The sequence below is a fragment of the Vipera ursinii genome, assembly GCF_947247035.1.
Source record: "Vipera ursinii genome assembly, chromosome: 1".
In the NCBI taxonomy this organism is placed as follows: Eukaryota; Metazoa; Chordata; class Lepidosauria; order Squamata; family Viperidae; genus Vipera; species Vipera ursinii.
Genome location: NC_139512.1, coordinates 297,656,782 through 297,675,978, shown reverse-complemented (window position 1 = coordinate 297,675,978; position 19,197 = coordinate 297,656,782). Strand labels below are relative to the sequence as shown.

The 19,197-nt window shown below is 40.6% G+C and overlaps 1 protein-coding gene across 1 annotated transcript in view; it reads right to left on the bottom strand.

Moving 5' to 3' along the window:
• Positions 1–19,197, bottom strand: part of DNAH8 (dynein axonemal heavy chain 8) — a 134,675-nt gene that overhangs the window by 76,725 nt on the left and 38,753 nt on the right. Inside the window, exons 29-37 of the mRNA XM_083349336.1 lie at positions 18,191–18,291; positions 11,942–12,079; positions 11,321–11,561; positions 8,336–8,535; positions 4,651–4,804; positions 4,371–4,534; positions 3,696–3,798; positions 3,357–3,461; positions 435–596 (exon numbers count right to left, since the gene is read on the bottom strand). Coding sequence (XP_083205462.1) covers positions 435–596; positions 3,357–3,461; positions 3,696–3,798; positions 4,371–4,534; positions 4,651–4,804; positions 8,336–8,535; positions 11,321–11,561; positions 11,942–12,079; positions 18,191–18,291 — 1,368 coding nt within the window. The remainder of the gene's footprint in view (positions 1–434; positions 597–3,356; positions 3,462–3,695; positions 3,799–4,370; positions 4,535–4,650; positions 4,805–8,335; positions 8,536–11,320; positions 11,562–11,941; positions 12,080–18,190; positions 18,292–19,197) is intronic.

Sequence of the window (19,197 nt, the reverse complement as noted above, 5' to 3'; positions counted from 1 at the left end):
CACACACACACACACAGACACACACACATATATATTATATATATAATTAAAGAAGCCACCATGTCATATTGCCTGAATACTGCACATAAGTATTTTTTGTCTCTTCTTTCACCCCTTTTATCTTTTCCAAAATTGTTATTGTTGCACCACTTTTTTTACTCATATTCACTTTATACAAATCTAGAACAAACCATTGTCTAAATTAATCAATAAAAGAGGGTCCAAATGTGTTAGCATTAAGCCATTGTAATGTTTACACGAAAACAAATAGATCTGTACACTATTAATTACTTGCTTCATTTGTTGTCACAAATGGAAAGTTACAGTTCACAAAATTATGTAAATGTTTCCATGTAAATCTTTATTATTGGCATGTAAATTCAGCCTCTTCACATGTTTGTGTTTGAATGCCAACTAGTTTTCAAATTTCTCACCTGTGCTGGGAAATGATATAGGAAATTTAGTAGTTGGAAGCTTGGATCGCTAATCTGATAAAATGCCGCCCGAATTACACAATGTAATGAAGACTGTTGCATTTTCAATAAGTCCAGCAGCCAAAGCTCTACGGGTCCTTTTGCATTTACTGGGGTGTCCAACTGAAATAATATATAACACATACATGTTATTACCCATTATGGCTTAGCATTATGTTCATTTCAGGCCATAATACATTCACCAAATGTGGTTATTTGTATTCAACAAAATACAGTATAGTATTTAAAAGTCCCGGCCTGTTGAGTATGTATGCAACAACAGAGATATACATAGTAGATAAAAGATATGCAGGAAGATTGTTTTCCTTTAATGGCTGTAACTTTCAATCTATTTGATTCTTTCCTGTTCTGATACCAAAATTCTTAGGGAACGTTCTGAAAGATGTAATCTAATTTGTCTGGAGGAATATTTGCTTATTTCTTTCAAATAGCAGTAACTTTGAAAGTTAATATATTTATTGAAAAAGAAATAATCTATTGCTATATTTTTAAACATTAGATATATATGTTGCCTGGACCCGTGCCCTTCCTGGCTGGTTTATGCAGCCCGGGAGGGGACACGAGGCTGGTTCCAGGCGGTTATATCTGCCTCTTTGAGTGAGGGCAGTTTTCCCGCCGCCTTGAAAGAGGCGGTGGTAAGACCTCTCCTCAAGAAGCCTGCCTTGGACCCGGCTGTGTTGAATAACTTTCGTCCGGTCTCCAACCTTCGCTTTCTTGCGAAGGTTGTTGAGAGTGTGGTGGCGCATCAGCTCCCTCTGGTCCTGGATGAAGCGGATTATCTAGACCCGTACCAATCGGGCTTCAGGCCCGGGTACAGCACGGAGACGGCATTGGTCGCGCTGGTGAATGATCTCTGGAGGGCTCGGGATAGGGGATATTCCTCTGTCCTAGTCCTATTAGACCTCCCAGCGGCTTTCGATACCATCGACCATGGTATCCTGCTGCGGCGTCTCAGGGGATTGGGAGTGGGAGGCACGGTTCTTCAGTGGTTCTCCTCCTATCTCCTGGGATGCTTGCAGTCGGTGTTGGCAGGGGGGCAGAGGTCGACCGCGAGGCCTCTTGTTTGTGGAGTCCCTCAGGGGTCGGTCCTCTCGCCTCTCCTGTTCAACATCTACATGAAACCGCTGGGTGAGATCATTCGTGGTTTTGGAGTTGGGTATCATCAGTATGCTGATGATACCCAACTTTTCATTTCGACCCCAAACCACCCCAGTGATGCCCTCGACGTGATGTCCCGGTGCCTGGAGGCGGTCCGGGTCTGGATGGGGAGGAACAGGCTTCGACTCAACCCTGACAAGACTGAGTGGCTGTGCGTACCGGCATCTCGTGATATTCAGGATATCCCACCCCTCACTATGGGGGGTGAGTCATTACCTCCTGTAGATAGGGCTCGCAACTTGGGAGTCCTCCTAGATTTACAGCTCTCCTTAGAAGACCATATTGTAGCTGTGACTAGGGGGGCATCCGCCCAGGTTCGCCTGGTGCGCCAGTTGCGGCCCTATCTAGACCGGGATGCCTTACGTACGGTCACTCATGCGCTCATGACCTCTCGTCTTGATTACTGCAACGCTCTCTACATGGGGCTACCCTTGAAGACCACTCGGAGGCTCCAACTGGTACAGAATGCAGCCGCGAGAGTTGTATTGGGAGTTTCCCGATACTCCCATGTCACACCTTTGCTCCGCGAGCTGCATTGGCTACCAGTTGTCTTCCGGGTGAGGTTCAAGGTGTTGGTAATGACCTACAAAGCCCTTCATGGCATGGGTCCGGAATACCTTGGGGAGCACCTGCAGCCGGCGTCAACTTCCCTCCGCCCAGTATGCTCCCACAGAGAGGGCCTCCTCAGGGTGCCACCGGTCAAAGAATGCCGACTGGTGGCCCCCAGGGGGAGGGCGTTCTCTGTGGGTGCACCGGATTTATGGAACCATCTTCCGGTCGAGCTCCGGATGGCACCCGATCTCCGCTCCTTCCGGCACGATCTTAAAACCCATCTCTTTAAACAAGCTGGCCTGGCCTGATGGGACGGGGTGGGATTTTTATAAATGAACTTAAATTTTAATTTGTATTAATTTTATGGGCATTGTTTAATCACGTTTTAATAATTTTAATTTTTGTATCTAGTTTTTATGTATTGCCCTGTTCACCGCCCTGAGTCCTCCGGGAGAAGGGCGGTATATAAATTAAATAAATAAATAAATAAGAGTATTACCTATTGCTGTTAATTATGGATTAGTAAAACAAGGCTATCTCAAAGCTTAATATTCATTAAAACAGTGTTTCTTAAAGTGTGGTCTCAGGGCTCTGTAAAATCAAAATTACCTGCCACCCTATGTTGAAAAATTATATAATATAAAAATCCAATCAATTGTGAATAGTGGTATATTCAGCAATGAATATATTAATTTTAAACTTTAATACAGTAAACACAGATAAATATATCATTAAAAGCTCTTTTGGGGTCCACCATAATTTTTAAAACTTGAAGAGGTTCTGAAACATAAATGTTTAAGAAACATTGTATTAAAACATGTTATAAGATTAATTAACATACAATATATAACATAATAAAAAACTATGAATACAACAAATGTACTCCATACCATCTGACTGACAGTCATTAAAAGATAGCCAAATCACTTTAACATATTAAATTCCACATTTTCAATAAAATTCTAAACATCCTTTGGCAAATCTTGCAGTGGGCAGGGGATTATTTATAGCTAAGATAATTTAATAATTTTTGTTTTATATTTGATTTGTGCAAAGTAACATGAGTTTCTTTTTAATTTAGGAGTATTTTGCAGCATAAAATAACTATTTTTAAAATTAAAATTACACTAATTTAACAAGGTAAAATTTTACAGGAATTTTTTCTCCTTCTCTTGATACAACTGTCATAATGCGATCATAATCCTTTGGGTGAAATTCCACTTCATTTATATTGTCAGATAAACCAGGGAGATGTGGCTAAAAGAAAAATGAGACCAATTACAACAATATAATTGTCATTTAAATTAGCCATTCTCATAAATAAGATTATGTGTTAAAGGAAAAAAATGTAAAACTGAAGAATTGTAATATAAGCTGTTTGTACTGATAACTATTCCAACGCAGTTCAATATTCACTGAGGATTTATCATATGATAAATAATTATTCATTCATATATATGAGTACAAACCTATATAACATTTGTAACCTACCTGAATAGTGTGAGAATCACTAGCCTGTCCAAGTATCTCCAGAAGGGCAGGATCAGAAATAAAAAAGAATCTAGGAAACAGTAATCTTTTTTTTTCCAAATACCTTTGGAAAGAAAAGAAGTATATTTCAGAAAAACATTCATTCTCCTGTTTTATAAATATGGTTTTTGCTCCCTTTAAATATTAACAGTGAATTAAATATGCAGAACTTTTACTTCAAAGAGATGTATAACAATACTCTTTTATTTTGCAACTTCTTTTAATTACTTTCTGAACATTTAAAAAAAATGAAAAGAAATATTCAAGGCTAGAGAATATAACCAAAATTACATACGCAAGTCTAAATTCATAAATTTACAATTAGCTATAGCATGCTACATATTAATCTAAAATGTTAATATTCTCTCTTTAAATAACAATATTCTTAAAAATTGTCCTCCAAAAATAATTTAGAATGCCACTAGAATAAGCAGATTAATAAAATAAAAATAAAAATGCACTGTTGAATTATGGCAATAATGTTTATTGTTGTTGTTGTTGTTGTTGTTGTTGTTATTATTATTATTATTATTATTATTATTATTATTATTATTATTATTATTATTATTATACTATAATATTATATCTTAAGCCAGCTTTTTTGCAGCATTGAAAAAAATATTAATACATTTTTACCCTGTAAGTGATTTCTGGCATACTTCCAATTGTTCATGTAAATGTGGTAAAAGTTGTCCCATAGTTTCATCTCCAACACAACAGCTAACTACATTGGGATTTTCATGTGCTCGCTGCATTATTTTTATCCATGATTTATCAATGTTTTGAAAACGTTTTGCTTCCTAAATAGAATAAATTCATATTCACTTGAATAAGAATCAGAGGACATTCAAGCTAGATACGTTTAAGCTTAAATATTTGCACAGTACAGCAGTAGCTGATTTACCTACTGATTTACCTGGGGTAACTGCTTGGCGATATCCCCACCTACAAAAACAGCTTCAAGGTAAACCCAGAGGTTTTGTACAATCAACCATTCTTCAATTATATCACTGGAGGTGCTGAGTTTGAATACCCAGTTTTGAATATCTTTTTTAAATGGTGCATTGTATCTAAAAAGAGAAGGCAAAGAATAATTTCAGGATTTATATTTCTCAATTATCAGTTGTTTTAGCCACTAACAGTAAGAGAGGAATATGAACATTTGCGTAAAAGAGAACAAGAGAAAAGGGCAGTACATTCTTAATAATAATCCAAACATAAACAAATAATTGGCCCTTAAGTTAGCAGTGTTAATGATGAAATCCCATGTCCATGGAGATTCTCAGTCATCCAGGTCATTGTTTGGTCCAAAGATGTTTTTTTATGAAGAAGCTTCTTGGATGAGAAGCGAAACGTCTTCAAAGAAAAACAAAGTACATTGCAAAAGCAATCTGTCCATTGCTTATAATACAGAATGAGAAGTATAATGCTTTGGTTGAAAATGCCCAGATGACATGAACTTCTTCTGTCGTCACATATGTAGAGCTATTGCCAAAATGGGAAAACATGGTATTGGAAGCAGATCGAGTCTATTGTATAACAAAGGAACCAGTGATTGTTTCCTCAGACAGTTATGCAGCAGGAGGCAACTCTGAAGGCCAAAGACATTATCACCTGGCAAATGAGGGCTAAGCTATTCTTTACAGTTACTGTGTAGATTCTACATGTTACAACGTTGTTTATTTCCCACAGGCCAAATGGGCTGAATGCCATGACCCATTTTTTCAGCATTGTGAAATAATGTGAGTAAAAGCTATGGCAATCTTTCCTTTGTGTTAGGCACTTATTTGAGAGTTCTCATGTAGACTGCAAATTTCATCGCTGCTGTAAGGAGCAATCAGATGATGATTAAAACTTAATAGAAGCAAAGAATCAAACCCTATGCCATAGTTACAAGGAACAATAGTTAGAACACTTGATGATCTGTTTTCATTGTTTCATGGAGATAAAAGTCAAAAAGACTTTCTGGAAGCGTCCTTTGGTTTATGGCAGGGATCTTTCCACAAAAAGCTTCTGTTAATACAGCTCAACTAAAAAAACTCTGGAAGTGAACAAATACAAAACTATCTTATTGTAAAACTATTAGTATGGTGCATAATGTCAAATAACGTCTCTATAATAGCTATAGCCAAAGTGGGAGAAGTTAATGGGGGCTGCTTATCACGTCTGACAGTTGCCATGCTTTTATTAGACAGAAATGCGGTTATGCAAGGAATACAGCTTCATGTTTCATCTTTTATTCCTTTTCATATAACTAAAGTACTGAAGTTTGCAGATGATACAACAGCCATTGGTCTCATCTGAGACGGTGATGAATCTGCATTCAGATGGGAGGTTGAACAACTGGCCCCGTGGTGCAGCTGGAACAATCTAGAACTGAATACACATAAAACTGTAGAGATGATAGTAGATTTTAGGGGGAGCTCTCTTATTCTATCATTTCTTACAATATTAGGTAGCACAGTATCCACAGTAAAGTCCTTCAGGTTTCTCCCAGGATTTGAAATAGACACCTAACATTAGAATCATGATTAAAAAGGTGCAATAAAGAATATTCTTCCTGCACCATCTCAGAAAACCTATACTACCCAAGGAACTGCTGATACAATTCTACAGAGAATTATTAGTCTGTCATTTGTACTTCTATGAGTGTCTGATTTTGTACAGTAACTAAACAGGACAGGCACAGACAGCCTCCATTCCATTGAGGACCTGTATACTGCATGAGGCAGAAAGGGGGCTGAGAAAATATCTATAGACCATCATATCCTGGACATAAACTGTTTCAACTACCCACCTCAGGACACAGCTATAGGGCATTGCATGCCAAAACAACTAGACACAAAGACAGTTCCCCCCATGCTATCACTCTGCTAAACACATAGTTCCCATAGCACTGTCGATGCCTAAGCATGTCTAACCATGTAGCAGGACTGTATTACTGTTATCCTTCTCATCTTTCCTATTACCTACTCCTGTCGGTAATTTATGACTATCAATTTGTGGGCCATGAATTCATGTACACCTAACCCTAACCCTAGAATCAATTTCATTGGCAATGAGACTTTCCAATGTATTTTAATGAGATCCACAATCAACTCCAAAAGAAAAGCTGTCAACTTCTCTTTTCTTAGAAAATCACTAAGAATCGCCCTCTAGCATTAGCTTTTGGGCATGAGTCCAAGTACGCCTACCCTAACCCTAGATTAATTATCATTGGCAATGGGAGTTTCCCATGTATTTTACTGTGGTCCACAAACAATTCTGAATGAATGAATGAATCTCTTTCCATAGAAAACTGCTAAGAATCTATCCCTAATATTAGTTTGGGGCCATAACTCCAATTAGACCTAACCCTAGTTTAATTTTCATTGGCAATGGCATTTTCCCATGTCTTTTACTGTGATCAACAATCAACTCTGAATGAAAAACTATCAATGTCACATTCCTTAGAAAACTACTAATAATCTATCCCTAGCATTAATTTTTGGCTATGACTTAAAGTAGATCTAACCCTAACCCTAACCCTAACCCTAACCATAAACCTAGATTCATTTTCATTGCCAATAGGATTTTCCCATGTATTTTACTGATGTCAACAAACAACTCTGAATGAAAAGTTGTCAGTGTCAATTTAATAAGCTTCTAAGAATCTATTCCTAGTATTAATTTTTGGTCTTGTCTCCATGTAAACCAAACCCTATCCCTTGATTCATTTTCATTGGCAATGAGATTTCTCATTTGTTTTACTGTTGTCCACAATCAACTCCGAATGAAAAGCTGTCAACATCTCTTTCCTTAGAAAACCTCTAAGAATCTATCCCTAACATAAATTTTTGGCCATGAGACCAAGTAGACCTAACCTTAACTCTCAACCCTAAATTCATTTTCTTCGGCAATGTTTATTTTCACATGTATTTTACTGTAGTCTGCAAACAACTATGAATGAAAAGATATCAATGTTGGTTTCTTTAGAAAAGCCCTAAGAATCTATCCATAGCATAAGTTTTTGGCCATGTCTCCAAGTAAATCTAACCCTAACCCTAACCTTAGATGCAAAGATAATATGATATTATCTACAATATTTCCTATTATATAAAGATAATATTCTTTTCCATTCCATTCCATTCTACTTGCCTCCTCCTTATTTTCACAAGCTTGCTAACCTGATGGCATGCTGTCTTTTACATCTCTCACAAAAGAAACTGGGAAAAGTTGCAGAGCTGCCTTGCCCAGCTCAACTACATCACAGTGTTACAGAGGGATATATTTGTAATGTAGCTCTGATATCAACATTAATTAAGAAGTACAAATTTGTCTGCATGCAAGGGCTGTTTTGCTAGATGTTATCATTTATACTGAAGGGGATACAAAACCTCATGCAGTAACACACACTGACAGTGTCTTTGCTAGGTTGGAGTGGCACCTGATAACTTTGCAATAATTGCTGTCAGCTTTGATTAAATCCAGCCTCCCTTTTCTAAACAAATGATCAGTATGGCTAATGTTGACGGTGCTGGCCTTCCTATCTGGAAAACAAGAGGCAGTTTGCTCAATAATTAAAACATATTAGTAGAAATAATTAAAATTTGTATAACTACCTGTTACTCAGCAGAGAACCCAGGACCATTAAGCTGTCCTCCATCATTGTGATAATTTCAGAAGATTCTGTTCCCTTGAGAAGTAGTTCTCCTCTTCCTTTGAATGCTGAAAAGCTCAGGACCTGATATGCCCAGCTATCCACTACTTGCGCCAACTTAGCTTCAATATCTTTCTCTTTAATAGCAGATATACAGATGTCCTGTCCCGAAAAGAAACACCCTCGAGCTATGCAAAACACAAGTACGTGTATCTCTAAAGCAAGTTATAAAAACATGGCAAGAAATCTAAACCTTATTTCATGGAAAAATGTCATGCTGGGACAGAAGAAGCACCTTCTTTAACTGGAGGAAAATATGAATTGATTAAAGAGGTATCCCTAAGAAAAAAAAGCACTTGCTTATATAGGCCAACGAAAATAGCAAGAAGAACTTGGGGATGGGGGAAAAGCTAACATTCCATATTCCCTCCATTTCTCTGCTTGACACTTGTGACCCCAGATCAATAAAAACAAGAAAAGGCAATAAAAGGAAGGATGCTGAAGCCATAAATTGACTTTGTATGCTTCAGACAACCTGATCTCCAGAAAATGATGGTCCATTGTAAAATAAAAATACTGCACAGACATTCCTGAGGCGGAGAGGATCATTTTAACTATACCACTATATAGAGTTACTCTGAGAACAAGATGGGTAGTACCTAAATAAATAATAAACTATCTCAGGGATTTATAAGATCCTTGACATATGGGTAGTTTACAACTGAGGAGTAAAAATGGTGATATCTTCACGTTAATCCAAATATGAAGTTCCGTATTACTCTTGTAGACTGTTTTAAACATAATAGATTTCATTTTAGTTAAAAAAAGGTTACTAAACTTTACTATACCTAAAGGATAATTTAGGAAAACATTTCAAAAGTCTAATCTCAAGGAGAGTTTGTGATGTACCTCTGAAAGTTTTAAGTATGTCTGGTAATGTATTAATACTGCTAAGCTTGTAAGCTGCCCTGAGTCTTCAGAGAAGGGCGGGATATAAATGGAATTAAAATAAATAAATAAATAAATAAAAATTGACAGCTTAATGAAACCAGAACCACACAAGATAATTTTTGAACATCAAACAATCATTCAAATATTGTGTTTGTCATGGCAAATACGACAGTTTCTAAGTGCCTGCTTTAAATATACAGTATCTATTTAAAGAATATTTTGCATGTTGTCTATTAGGCCCCACAATGTGGTTTACAGTAGGAGCAATGTTAATTGCTCTTATACCTTGAGCAATCAGATTTTGGTTGATGGGACTGCATTTCATGATTTCCGTTATGTACTTTCAATCCAACTATTTTATTTTTATTTTTTGTTCCTTCAAGTCATTGTTGACTCCTAGCAACTACCTGGCCTAATCTCTGCAGTTTTATTGTCAAGATTTCATTAGTGATTTGTCACTGTCTGCTTCCTAGGACTGAGAGAGAATGACTGGATCAAGGTCACCCAGCTGGCTTTGTGTCTAAGGCAGGACTAGAATTTGCCTCTCCTGGGTTCTAGTCTGGTGACTTAGCTACTACAACAAAATGGTGTTGTGATTCAGGGTCAGCCTGTAGGTTCGGCAGTTGGGTCGGACGACTCAGAGGAGGAGGGGGGTGTTGAAGACCTTGCTGAGGGGGTTGAAGATCTTGCTGATGAGAGCCCTCAGCCAGGCCCCTCCCACTTGGTCACCATGGAGACCCAGCTGTGTGAGCCTGACAGCGTGGATGAAGTTGACCCACAGCTGGCCCTGTTCAAGGACGCCCGATGCAGGAGGCAGTCAAGTAGGAGTAAACAGAGGAAGGCAATGGGGCTCCTCGGAAGGAGGCAGAGAGAAGCCACGCCCTGAACTCTATATAAGGGGAATGTGTGGGAGGGCTGGTTTGCTGAAGGCAACCGCTTGGATAGTTCCTGTTTCTTAAAGCTCCTGTTTCTTGGTTCATGTCTTATTTGTTTTTGTAGCTATAAATTTGGCAGGCGTAATTCCAGCCTCTTGCCTTCTTGAAAAAGGGGTTGTCCCTGCCTTTTCTGCAGGGCCGGTAGCAGGCTGGTACAGAACAACTGGCTCTCCTATTGGGCATTAGGGGATTTGAGACATTTTATTATTTATCAAACTAAGCACCACTCATCTCACTAATTCCGGACTTATCAACAGCCTTTGAGTTGAAAATATCATTATGAACAAATATAACAATGTTTTAAAAAGTAGAAATGATGAACATATAACATGGAAGTCTGCACAAATCTTTCATGTAGAAAAATGTGACAGCCAAGTTCTTAGGAGAACTTAAAACATTAACATTATGCCTTAAAATATGGGCTTTACTGAGGCAGGAAGGTGAGTTTCATGGAAATCCTTCTGCTCAACTTTTTTCCCTTCAATTTTTTGCCCTTTTTTGTTGTACTATTACTAATAATGACAGTTTTACTTCCTGTTGCTATTGAAGTCATTTTGCATTAATCTCAGTCCTTTGGATATTATAATAATGTAAAATACAACATCAACAGTTCCAGTGACTCACAGCAAAAATGCAAAAAAGTAAAAACCATTCTATCTGAGAGCCACATTCATTTTACGAGTTTGCATGCTTTTTGATAGGTCAAATCAATCACTGGGATCAAATATTAAAATATGTAATTTCCAAGAATACCTATAAGTGGAATGGAAATGGAAAAAAACCCCTCCATTATAACTTATTTCCTATTAGGCATGCTAAGCCTACACATTATGTATTATAATCTTGTGTGTGTGTGTGTGTGTGTGCATCTTTGTGTTTAGTGTGTGTGTATTTATTTATAAAATCTGTTTGTTACCCATCTCGTATCCAACAACTCTGTGTGGCTTACAACATAAAAACGTTGAGAAATATTAAAATCACCATTGTAAAATCTACAGCAGATAAAAACATTTGTATGTTCCCTGATGTTAAATATAAAATGCAGCAATAGGGAAGGCTACCTCAATATCATCCTTATGCTTGAGAAGTGGCGCTTCCATGATATTCCGAAGGCAAAAGGAATCAGATTCCACATCAAATGGGTGCCCAGTTGTTTCAGAAATTCTGTTCCAGTGTCTCAGTTTCATAGCCTTGTTGGTCATCATTTCCAGAAGTGGACAAGACTCACTAAAATCATCTATTCGTTTTTTAAGATCTAAATATGCTTGCCAATCTTTAAGCCCTTTAGGTAGTTTGCGGCACCTTTCATTAGAAAAAAGGTAATAAAAATACTATTCTAAAAGAAAATTAGGAAGAATGAAGAGAAAAGCAGAGCAACTGTCTAAACAAAAATGAAATCCCTTAAAAAGTACAGCTTTGTCTATTGCATCTTAAAGGAGGGCAGATTTAGCCTACAGAAACTCAGTGACTGCATACTACTCTTTCCTTCCAAATAGGCAATTTCCCTCAATTTGAACCCTCAATTTGCTTTATTTAGAAAACCAAAGAAGGAATTCCAGGAGTGGCCAATGCTAGCCTTTGACATAAATAAATCTATCATGGAAAAGGATATAGAATTATCAGAAATTAGTGTTAAAGTTAAAGAAATAGAGTACAGAAGGTTATACAGAAAGCAATCTCACCTGTTTTGAAACTCCAAAAGTTCAGCATTGATTTTTTCAATATCAACATCTCCCCAAAGAATTTCATAATAGCCACTTATATTGTTCATCACAGTATCATACAAACCATATAATTTCTGAAGCAAACTCAACTCTTTCCTGTAGGAGAAAAAAGGACAAGATTAATTATAGTAAAACTATTAGAATACCTTCTCTTTATACAAGAATGTGATTAGAAAAGTATAGGCAATTCTGAAATTGTAATCTTAGGAAGTGTGGCATAAAAATGTAAATACTAAATCATAACTGATTCAAATTCAGATTTTTGTAAATGTGCTTTACTGGATTTTTGGAGACATTTCATAACATAGCAAAATTTTGAGAGTGGTTAGGTTGGGACATACTAAAACCCTAGGCCTAGTAGAACATCATGACTGAATGAGGATCTGAACTGAGGTTTCTCCAATGCTCTGTGATAAAACTAAAAACTTCTTTTTAATGACCCTGTAGCTTCTATTATTTTATACTTTTATAATGATTGTTCTTAATATACTTTTTGGTTTCTTTGTTTGTTATATGCTACTCAGAGACATTTCTTGGGAAATGGGAGGCCATATAAATTTGATAAATAATTTATTCTTGATTTATTCTAGCTGGGATTCGTATCCACTGCATTTGAGATCACAAACCTGGAGAAATGACACTGCATGCTACTGAGATTCCAATGGAAGGAAGGAAGAAAGGAAGGAAGGAAGGAAGGAAGGAAGGAAGGAAGGAAGGAAGGAAGGAAGGAAGGAAGGAAGGAAGGAAAAAAGGAAGGCAGGAAGGAAGATGAATATGCTATATGTCAGGCATGTCAAACTGCTGGCCTGTGGGCCGGATGCATCATTCTGAAACCGCACCCACCCCATTGCCGGCAATGGGGAAAAAGTCGTGATACGTCACGAGTTTGACAAGCTTGTTATATGTCAGAGAGAAACACAGGGAAAGGTAAAAAAGTTTAAAAAAAAATCTCACTTCACAGAACTTAAACCTATCTCAATCTTTCAATTTGACTTTATTATCTTATTTCCAGCATGCCAGATGGAATTTTAGTTAAGTAACAGTTCTTTATATTCTATTTTTACTCTTCCAAACAAGGGAATGTTGGTAAAAAATGAGTAAAAAAGCATTAGATATTTGCTGTCCAACCTATTGTTAGAGATGATATCTATGGACAAATGGAGCTGGTGTGATGGACTACAGTGAAGTGGCAATTTCCTAGGAAGGAGGAGAATGAGACAAGAGGTAGTACAGCCCAGAGCTGGAGGAGACAGAGGAAGAGTATTAGGAAGCCACTCGCTAGAATCTCCAAGGGTATGAGTAGTAAGGGTTTAAAATCCAATCTGGCTCAATCACCGGGACAAAGATTTTGTCTTCTGAGCTTTCAGACTCATGCTAGAGCCCATCTTCAGGGAACTTCTCTCTACCAGTGTGTGCTGTTCTGTGTGTGGTATTTATATGGGCATGCTGAATATGGTTTTTTTTTAGATGCTGATTGGGATAAGTTGATGGCTGGCTTCTAAGTTGTTGGCTGTTGTTTGCTTCTGCTGCCCAGCCCTTGACTTCTAAGTACTTGATGTGCTGGTGGTAAATCAGTACTCCTGTTGACTAGTGAGGAGCCTGTTTTACAGGCTTCAATCACTTCCCTGGCTGTTTTTATGCCAGCTGTCCAACATTGTAAATGCAATTGTAAAGATCGCTTGGAGGTGGGAGATACTTCCAATATAACCTTCCTTCGGGGGGAGCGGGTTGTGGTTACATCTGGGGCTCGGGAGCGGGTCGTGGGATTACCGATTCCGACGACACTGGGGTATGGCAGCAGGCGTATGGACAGAGGGTCGTATCGTTTCCGGGAGGGCCGTCTCCGCTGTTTGCAAGCGGTGAGGCGCTCCGACCCTCTGGTGCCGGGAGCGAGGATGTGCAGCCTCCTGAGCTCCGGCTGGTGTACCTGAATGCCAGGTCCGTGGTTAATAAGGCTCCCCTTGTGCGGGATCTGGTGGAGGGTGAGCATGCAGACCTGGCTTGTATCACCGAGACCTGGTTGGGTCCAGAGGGTGGGGTCCCTTTGGTTGACCTTTGCCCACCAGGTTTCCGAGCGTTACACCGGCCTCGGGCTCAAGGTAGGGGCGGGGGAGTGGCGGTTGTTATTAGGGAGACCTTATGTCCGCGGGAGACCACCGTTCCTCAGATAGTCGGGTGTGAGTCTCTCTTTTTGAGGTTTGGTTCGGGGGCGCAGTTGGGCTTGCTGCTGGTGTACGTTTTGCCTAGTCACACAGCAGCAGCCCTGCCCATGCTACTCGATGTCCTCTCCGGTTTGGTGATTGAGTTCCCCAAACTTCTAGTTTTGGGTGACTTCAATCTGCCATCCCTGGGAGGGTCATCTGAGTTAGCCCGGGAGTTCATGGCTTCCATGACGGCCATGGACCTGACGCAGGTAATTTCTGAACCAACTCATGAGGGAGGCCACACCCTTGACTTGGTTTTTTTATCTGGACGGTGGTTGGATGATCTTGGTGGGGGCTCTCCATTTATTATGCCCCTGTCATGGACCGATCATCACCTCCTGCGGCTGGTCTTCCGTCTTGCCACCCCCCCACCGTGGGGATGCAGAACCAACTAGATGGTACCGCCCCAGACACTTAATGGACCCTCTCGGGTTCCAGGCAGCGCTGGGATCCCCACCTGCCTCCGTCGCTCACAGCTCGGCGGATGCCTTAGTGGAAGCCTGGGAAAGGGCAGCCACTGAGGCACTGGACCGAGTTGTACCCCTGCGGCCCCTGACCCGGTGCAGATCCCATCGAGCTCCATGGTTCTCCGCGGAGCTCCGGGAGATGAAGCGTCGGAAACGGGGCCTAGAGAGCTGCTGGAGGTCCAGCCGATCCGAATCCGACCGGTTGCGGTTAAGAACCTATATTAGGTCTTATCTCGCAGCGATGAGGGCAGCGAGGTGCAATTACTTCTCTGCCCTCATCGCGTCCGCAGATAATCGCCCGGCCGCCCTGTTTAGGGTGACTCGCTCCCTCCTTAATCAGGAGGTGAGGGAGGATCCCTTGCAGGGTCGTGCCGAGGAGTTTGGTCAACATCTGTCGGATAAAATCGCTCGGATTTGGACCGGTTTGGACTCCAGCTGGGCAGAGTCTGACGATCAGGACACGGGCGGTCTTGTCAATGTTATCTGGGAGGAGTTTGATTCTGTGACTCCGGAGGAAGTGGACAGGATCATGGGGAGGCTGAGCACCACCACATGTTTATTGGACCCGTGCCCTTCCTGGCTGGTTTATGCAGCCCGGGAGAGGACACGTAGCTGGTTCCAGGCAGTTATATCGGCCTCTTTGAGTGAGGGTAGCTTCCCCGCCATCTTGAAAGAGGCGGTGGTGAGGCCTCTCCTCAAGAGGCCTGCCTTGGACCCAGCTATATTGAACAACTTTCGTCCTGTCTCCAACCTTCGCTTTCTTGCGAAGGTTGTTGAGAGTGTGGTGGCACATCAGCTCCCTCTGGTCCTGGATGAAGCGGATTATCTGGACCCGTACCAATCGGGTTTCAGGCCCGGGTACAGCACGGAGACGGCATTGGTCGCTCTGGTGAATGATCTCTGGAGGGCCCGGGATAGGGGATATTCCTCTGTCCTGGTCCTATTAGACCTCTCGACGGCTTTCGATACCATCGACCATGGTATCCTGCTGCGGCGTCTCAGGGGATTGGGAGTGGGAGGCACAGTTCTTCGGTGGTTCTCCTCCTATCTCCTGGGACGCTCGCAGTCGGTGTTGGCAGGGGGGCAGAGATCGGCCCCTAGGTCTCTCGTTTGTGGAGTTCCTCAGGGTTCGGTTCTCTCGCCTCTCCTGTTCAACATCTACATGAAACCGCTGGGTGAGATCATTCGTGGTTTTGGAGTTGGGTATCATCAATATGCTGATGATACCCAACTTTTCATTTCGACCCCAAACCACCCCAGTGATGCCCTTGCTGTGATGTCCCGTTGCCTGGAGGCGGTTCGGGTCTGGATGGGGAGGAACAGACTTCAACTCAACCCTGACAAGACTGAGTGGCTGTACATTCTGGCATCCCAGGACATTCAAAATGTTCCATCGCTTTCTATGGGGGGTGAGTTTTTACCCCCCGTGGATAGGGCTCGCAACTTGGGAGTCCTCCTAGATGCACGGCTTACCTTAGAAGATCATGTAGTAGCCGTGACCAGGGGGGCTTTCGCACAGGTTCACCTGGTGCGGCAGTTGCAGCCCTATCTAGACCGGGATGCCCTGTGTACGGTCACTCATGCGCTCGTGACCTCTCGTCTTGAGTATTGCAATGCTCTCTACATGGGGCTTCCCTTGAAGACCACTCGGAGGCTCCAACTGGTACAGAATGCGGCCGCGAGAGTTGTCTTGGGAGTTTCCCGGTACTCCCATGTTACACCTTTGCTCCGCGAGCTGCATTGGTTACCAGTTGTCTTCCGGGTGAGGTTCAAGGTCTTAGTAATGGTTTTTAAGTCCTTACATGGCATGGGTCCGGAATACCTCAGGGACCACCTGCTGCCGGCGTCGACTCCCCTCCGCCCCGTGCGTTCCCACAGAGATGGCCTCCTCAGGGTGCCTCCGGTCAGAGAATGCCGGCTGGTGGCCCCCAGGGGGAGGGCCTTCTCTGTGGGCGCCCCGGCTCTGTGGAATCAACTGCCGGTTGAGCTCCGGATGGCACCGGATCTCCGCTCCTTCCGGCGCGGGTTAAAGACCCATTTATTTGAACAAGCTGGCCTGGCCTGATGGGGAATCACTTAGGGTTTTTAATATTTATATATATTTTTTATTGTTTTTATTGTGGGCAATAATTTAAGTCTTTTTTAATTTTTGTACTTTTGTAGTTTTAAGATATGCCCTGTTCACCGCCCTGAGTCCTTCGGGAGAAGGGCGGTATAAAAATTTAATAAATAATAATAATAATAATAATAATAATAATAATAATAATAATAATAATAATAATAACCTATCGAATCCTCTCCATGGGCTGTCCCTGATGAGGAGGAAGCTAACCACCAGATTGGAAGAACACAAGTGAGCAGTCAGATAGTACCCAAACTCATTGGTATCCTCACATTGCAATGAACAAGGACATACATTCAATTTAGCAGCCACTAAGATTGTTGATAAACAGGCACAAAAACAGCCAGGGAAGTGATTGAAGCCTGTGAAACAGGCTCCTCACTAGTCAACAGGAGTACTGATTTACCACCTGCACATCAAATACTTAGAAGTCAAGGGCTAGGCAGCACAAGCAAATGACAGCCAACAACTTAAAAGCCAGCCATCAACACATCCCAAACAGCATCTAAAAAACCCACATAAAACAGACACCATATAAATACCACACACAGAACAGCACACACTCTGCTAGAGAGAAGTTCCCTAAAGATGGGCTCCAGCATTAGTCCAAAAGCTCAGAAGACAAAGCTTCTGGTCCCAGTGACCGATCCAGATTGCATCCTGCAGCATTATTGTGGACATGTATATTCACCTTCATTAGCAAGGGTTTAATCTGGCAAGATTCTGTCTATTGTGTATAAGCAAATAAAGAACTCTGACTGGATTGTTCTACATCATTCTTGGCCATGCTTGACATCTATCTGTCCATTATCAAGAAAACTGTATGAAAACTAACTAGAATGGGATAAAACTTTTGAATAAGAAGGCAATAAAAGAAAGATGCTGCTTGAAACTTGATTCAATGCAACCAATGAGAAAAATATCAGAATTTTTTTTTAAGAAGTTGGACAGGGACTCAGAATTTTGCCAATTACTCCTCCCTTATGTCCTCCTTCATGCATATTAATCATTGTTTCTCAACTTTACCAACCTTAAGATGTGTGGCCCAAGGAATTCTAGGAGTTGAAGTTCACACATTTTAAATTTGCTGAGGTTGAAAAATACTGACCTAGAGCAGCATCACTGCAAAGAGTTTAGAAAGATTTATAGAAACTATGCTTTGCATGGTTTTCCTACTTGGTTATCCATGTATCCCTTAATGCCTGTTTCCTGTTATCATAGATACCTTTTTTGATTCTGCTACCATATTTACTCTCACCACAGAGGTGGCCCCTTAATCCTTTTTTCATTGTTTTTAGGATTCTTTTTGTTTTGCCAGTTTGGGAGAAACACAGTTCAAATGTCTTTTTCCCAGTCTTGTCTTTCAGTAAAACCTTATCTATTCCAGCAGGTAGAACTATTTTTCCACAGTTACCTGATTTTATGCAAAACTTCATAGTCTGTGACAGGCAATCCAAATAGCTGCTCACCAGATGAATACGTAATAAACTTCCTCCAGAGCTCATCAAAATTGGCCTAATAAATAAAAATATATAGGAGTTAAGAGTTTAGATCATTCACAGATAATCTTTTTTTTCCTTTTTTTGGGCTAACATTTTGATAGCTAAATGTCAGTGGTGTGCAGAACCAAATGAGAAATATACATTTACATATAACACACATTTATACAAAATTTGCCTTATATAAATGTTTGTGCCACCAAATAAGTCGTAAGCCATGACATTTACTTGGCAATGTTCTTAAGTGGTTTATTACTGCCTTTTACATGTATATTTTATGTTCCAGTCTACTCATGGTCTTGGAGTTCTCTAGTGATCTTCCACCCAACTTCTAAACAGACCTGCGGTGGAATCTCTAGCTATAAATGGAGGAAGGGGTTTAGATTAGGAAGTGACACAGACCTGACCCCCCACCCCCCAAAACAAACAAACAAACAAACAAACAAATGCTGAAGTCCTTATCTGGCTCTTCCCAAGACAATGCAGTGAGTCTGGTGAGATTCTTGTAAATAAGCGGTGAATGCTCCAACACTGGAAGTTTTTAAGAAAAGACTGGACAGCCATTTGTCTGAAATGGTATAGGGTTTCCTGCCTGGGCAGGGGGTTGGGCTAGATGACCTTCAAGGTCCCTTCCACCATCATCATCATCATCATCATCAAAATCATCATCATTATTATTATTATTATTATTATTATTATTATTATTATTATTATTATTATTATTATTCAACTCTGATCAGCTCACAGTACCATTCTGGTTCCTTGTGCCTGTTCTTGGGAACCAGATAAAGACTTCAGGGATTGGAGGGGGGGGGGTAATGAGGTACACATATAAAAAAAAGAAAACAGCATACTGTATATAGGGATGAAACCATACCCCAAACCTCCTTGCTGATATGATATCTATTTGGTTATCTTGTTG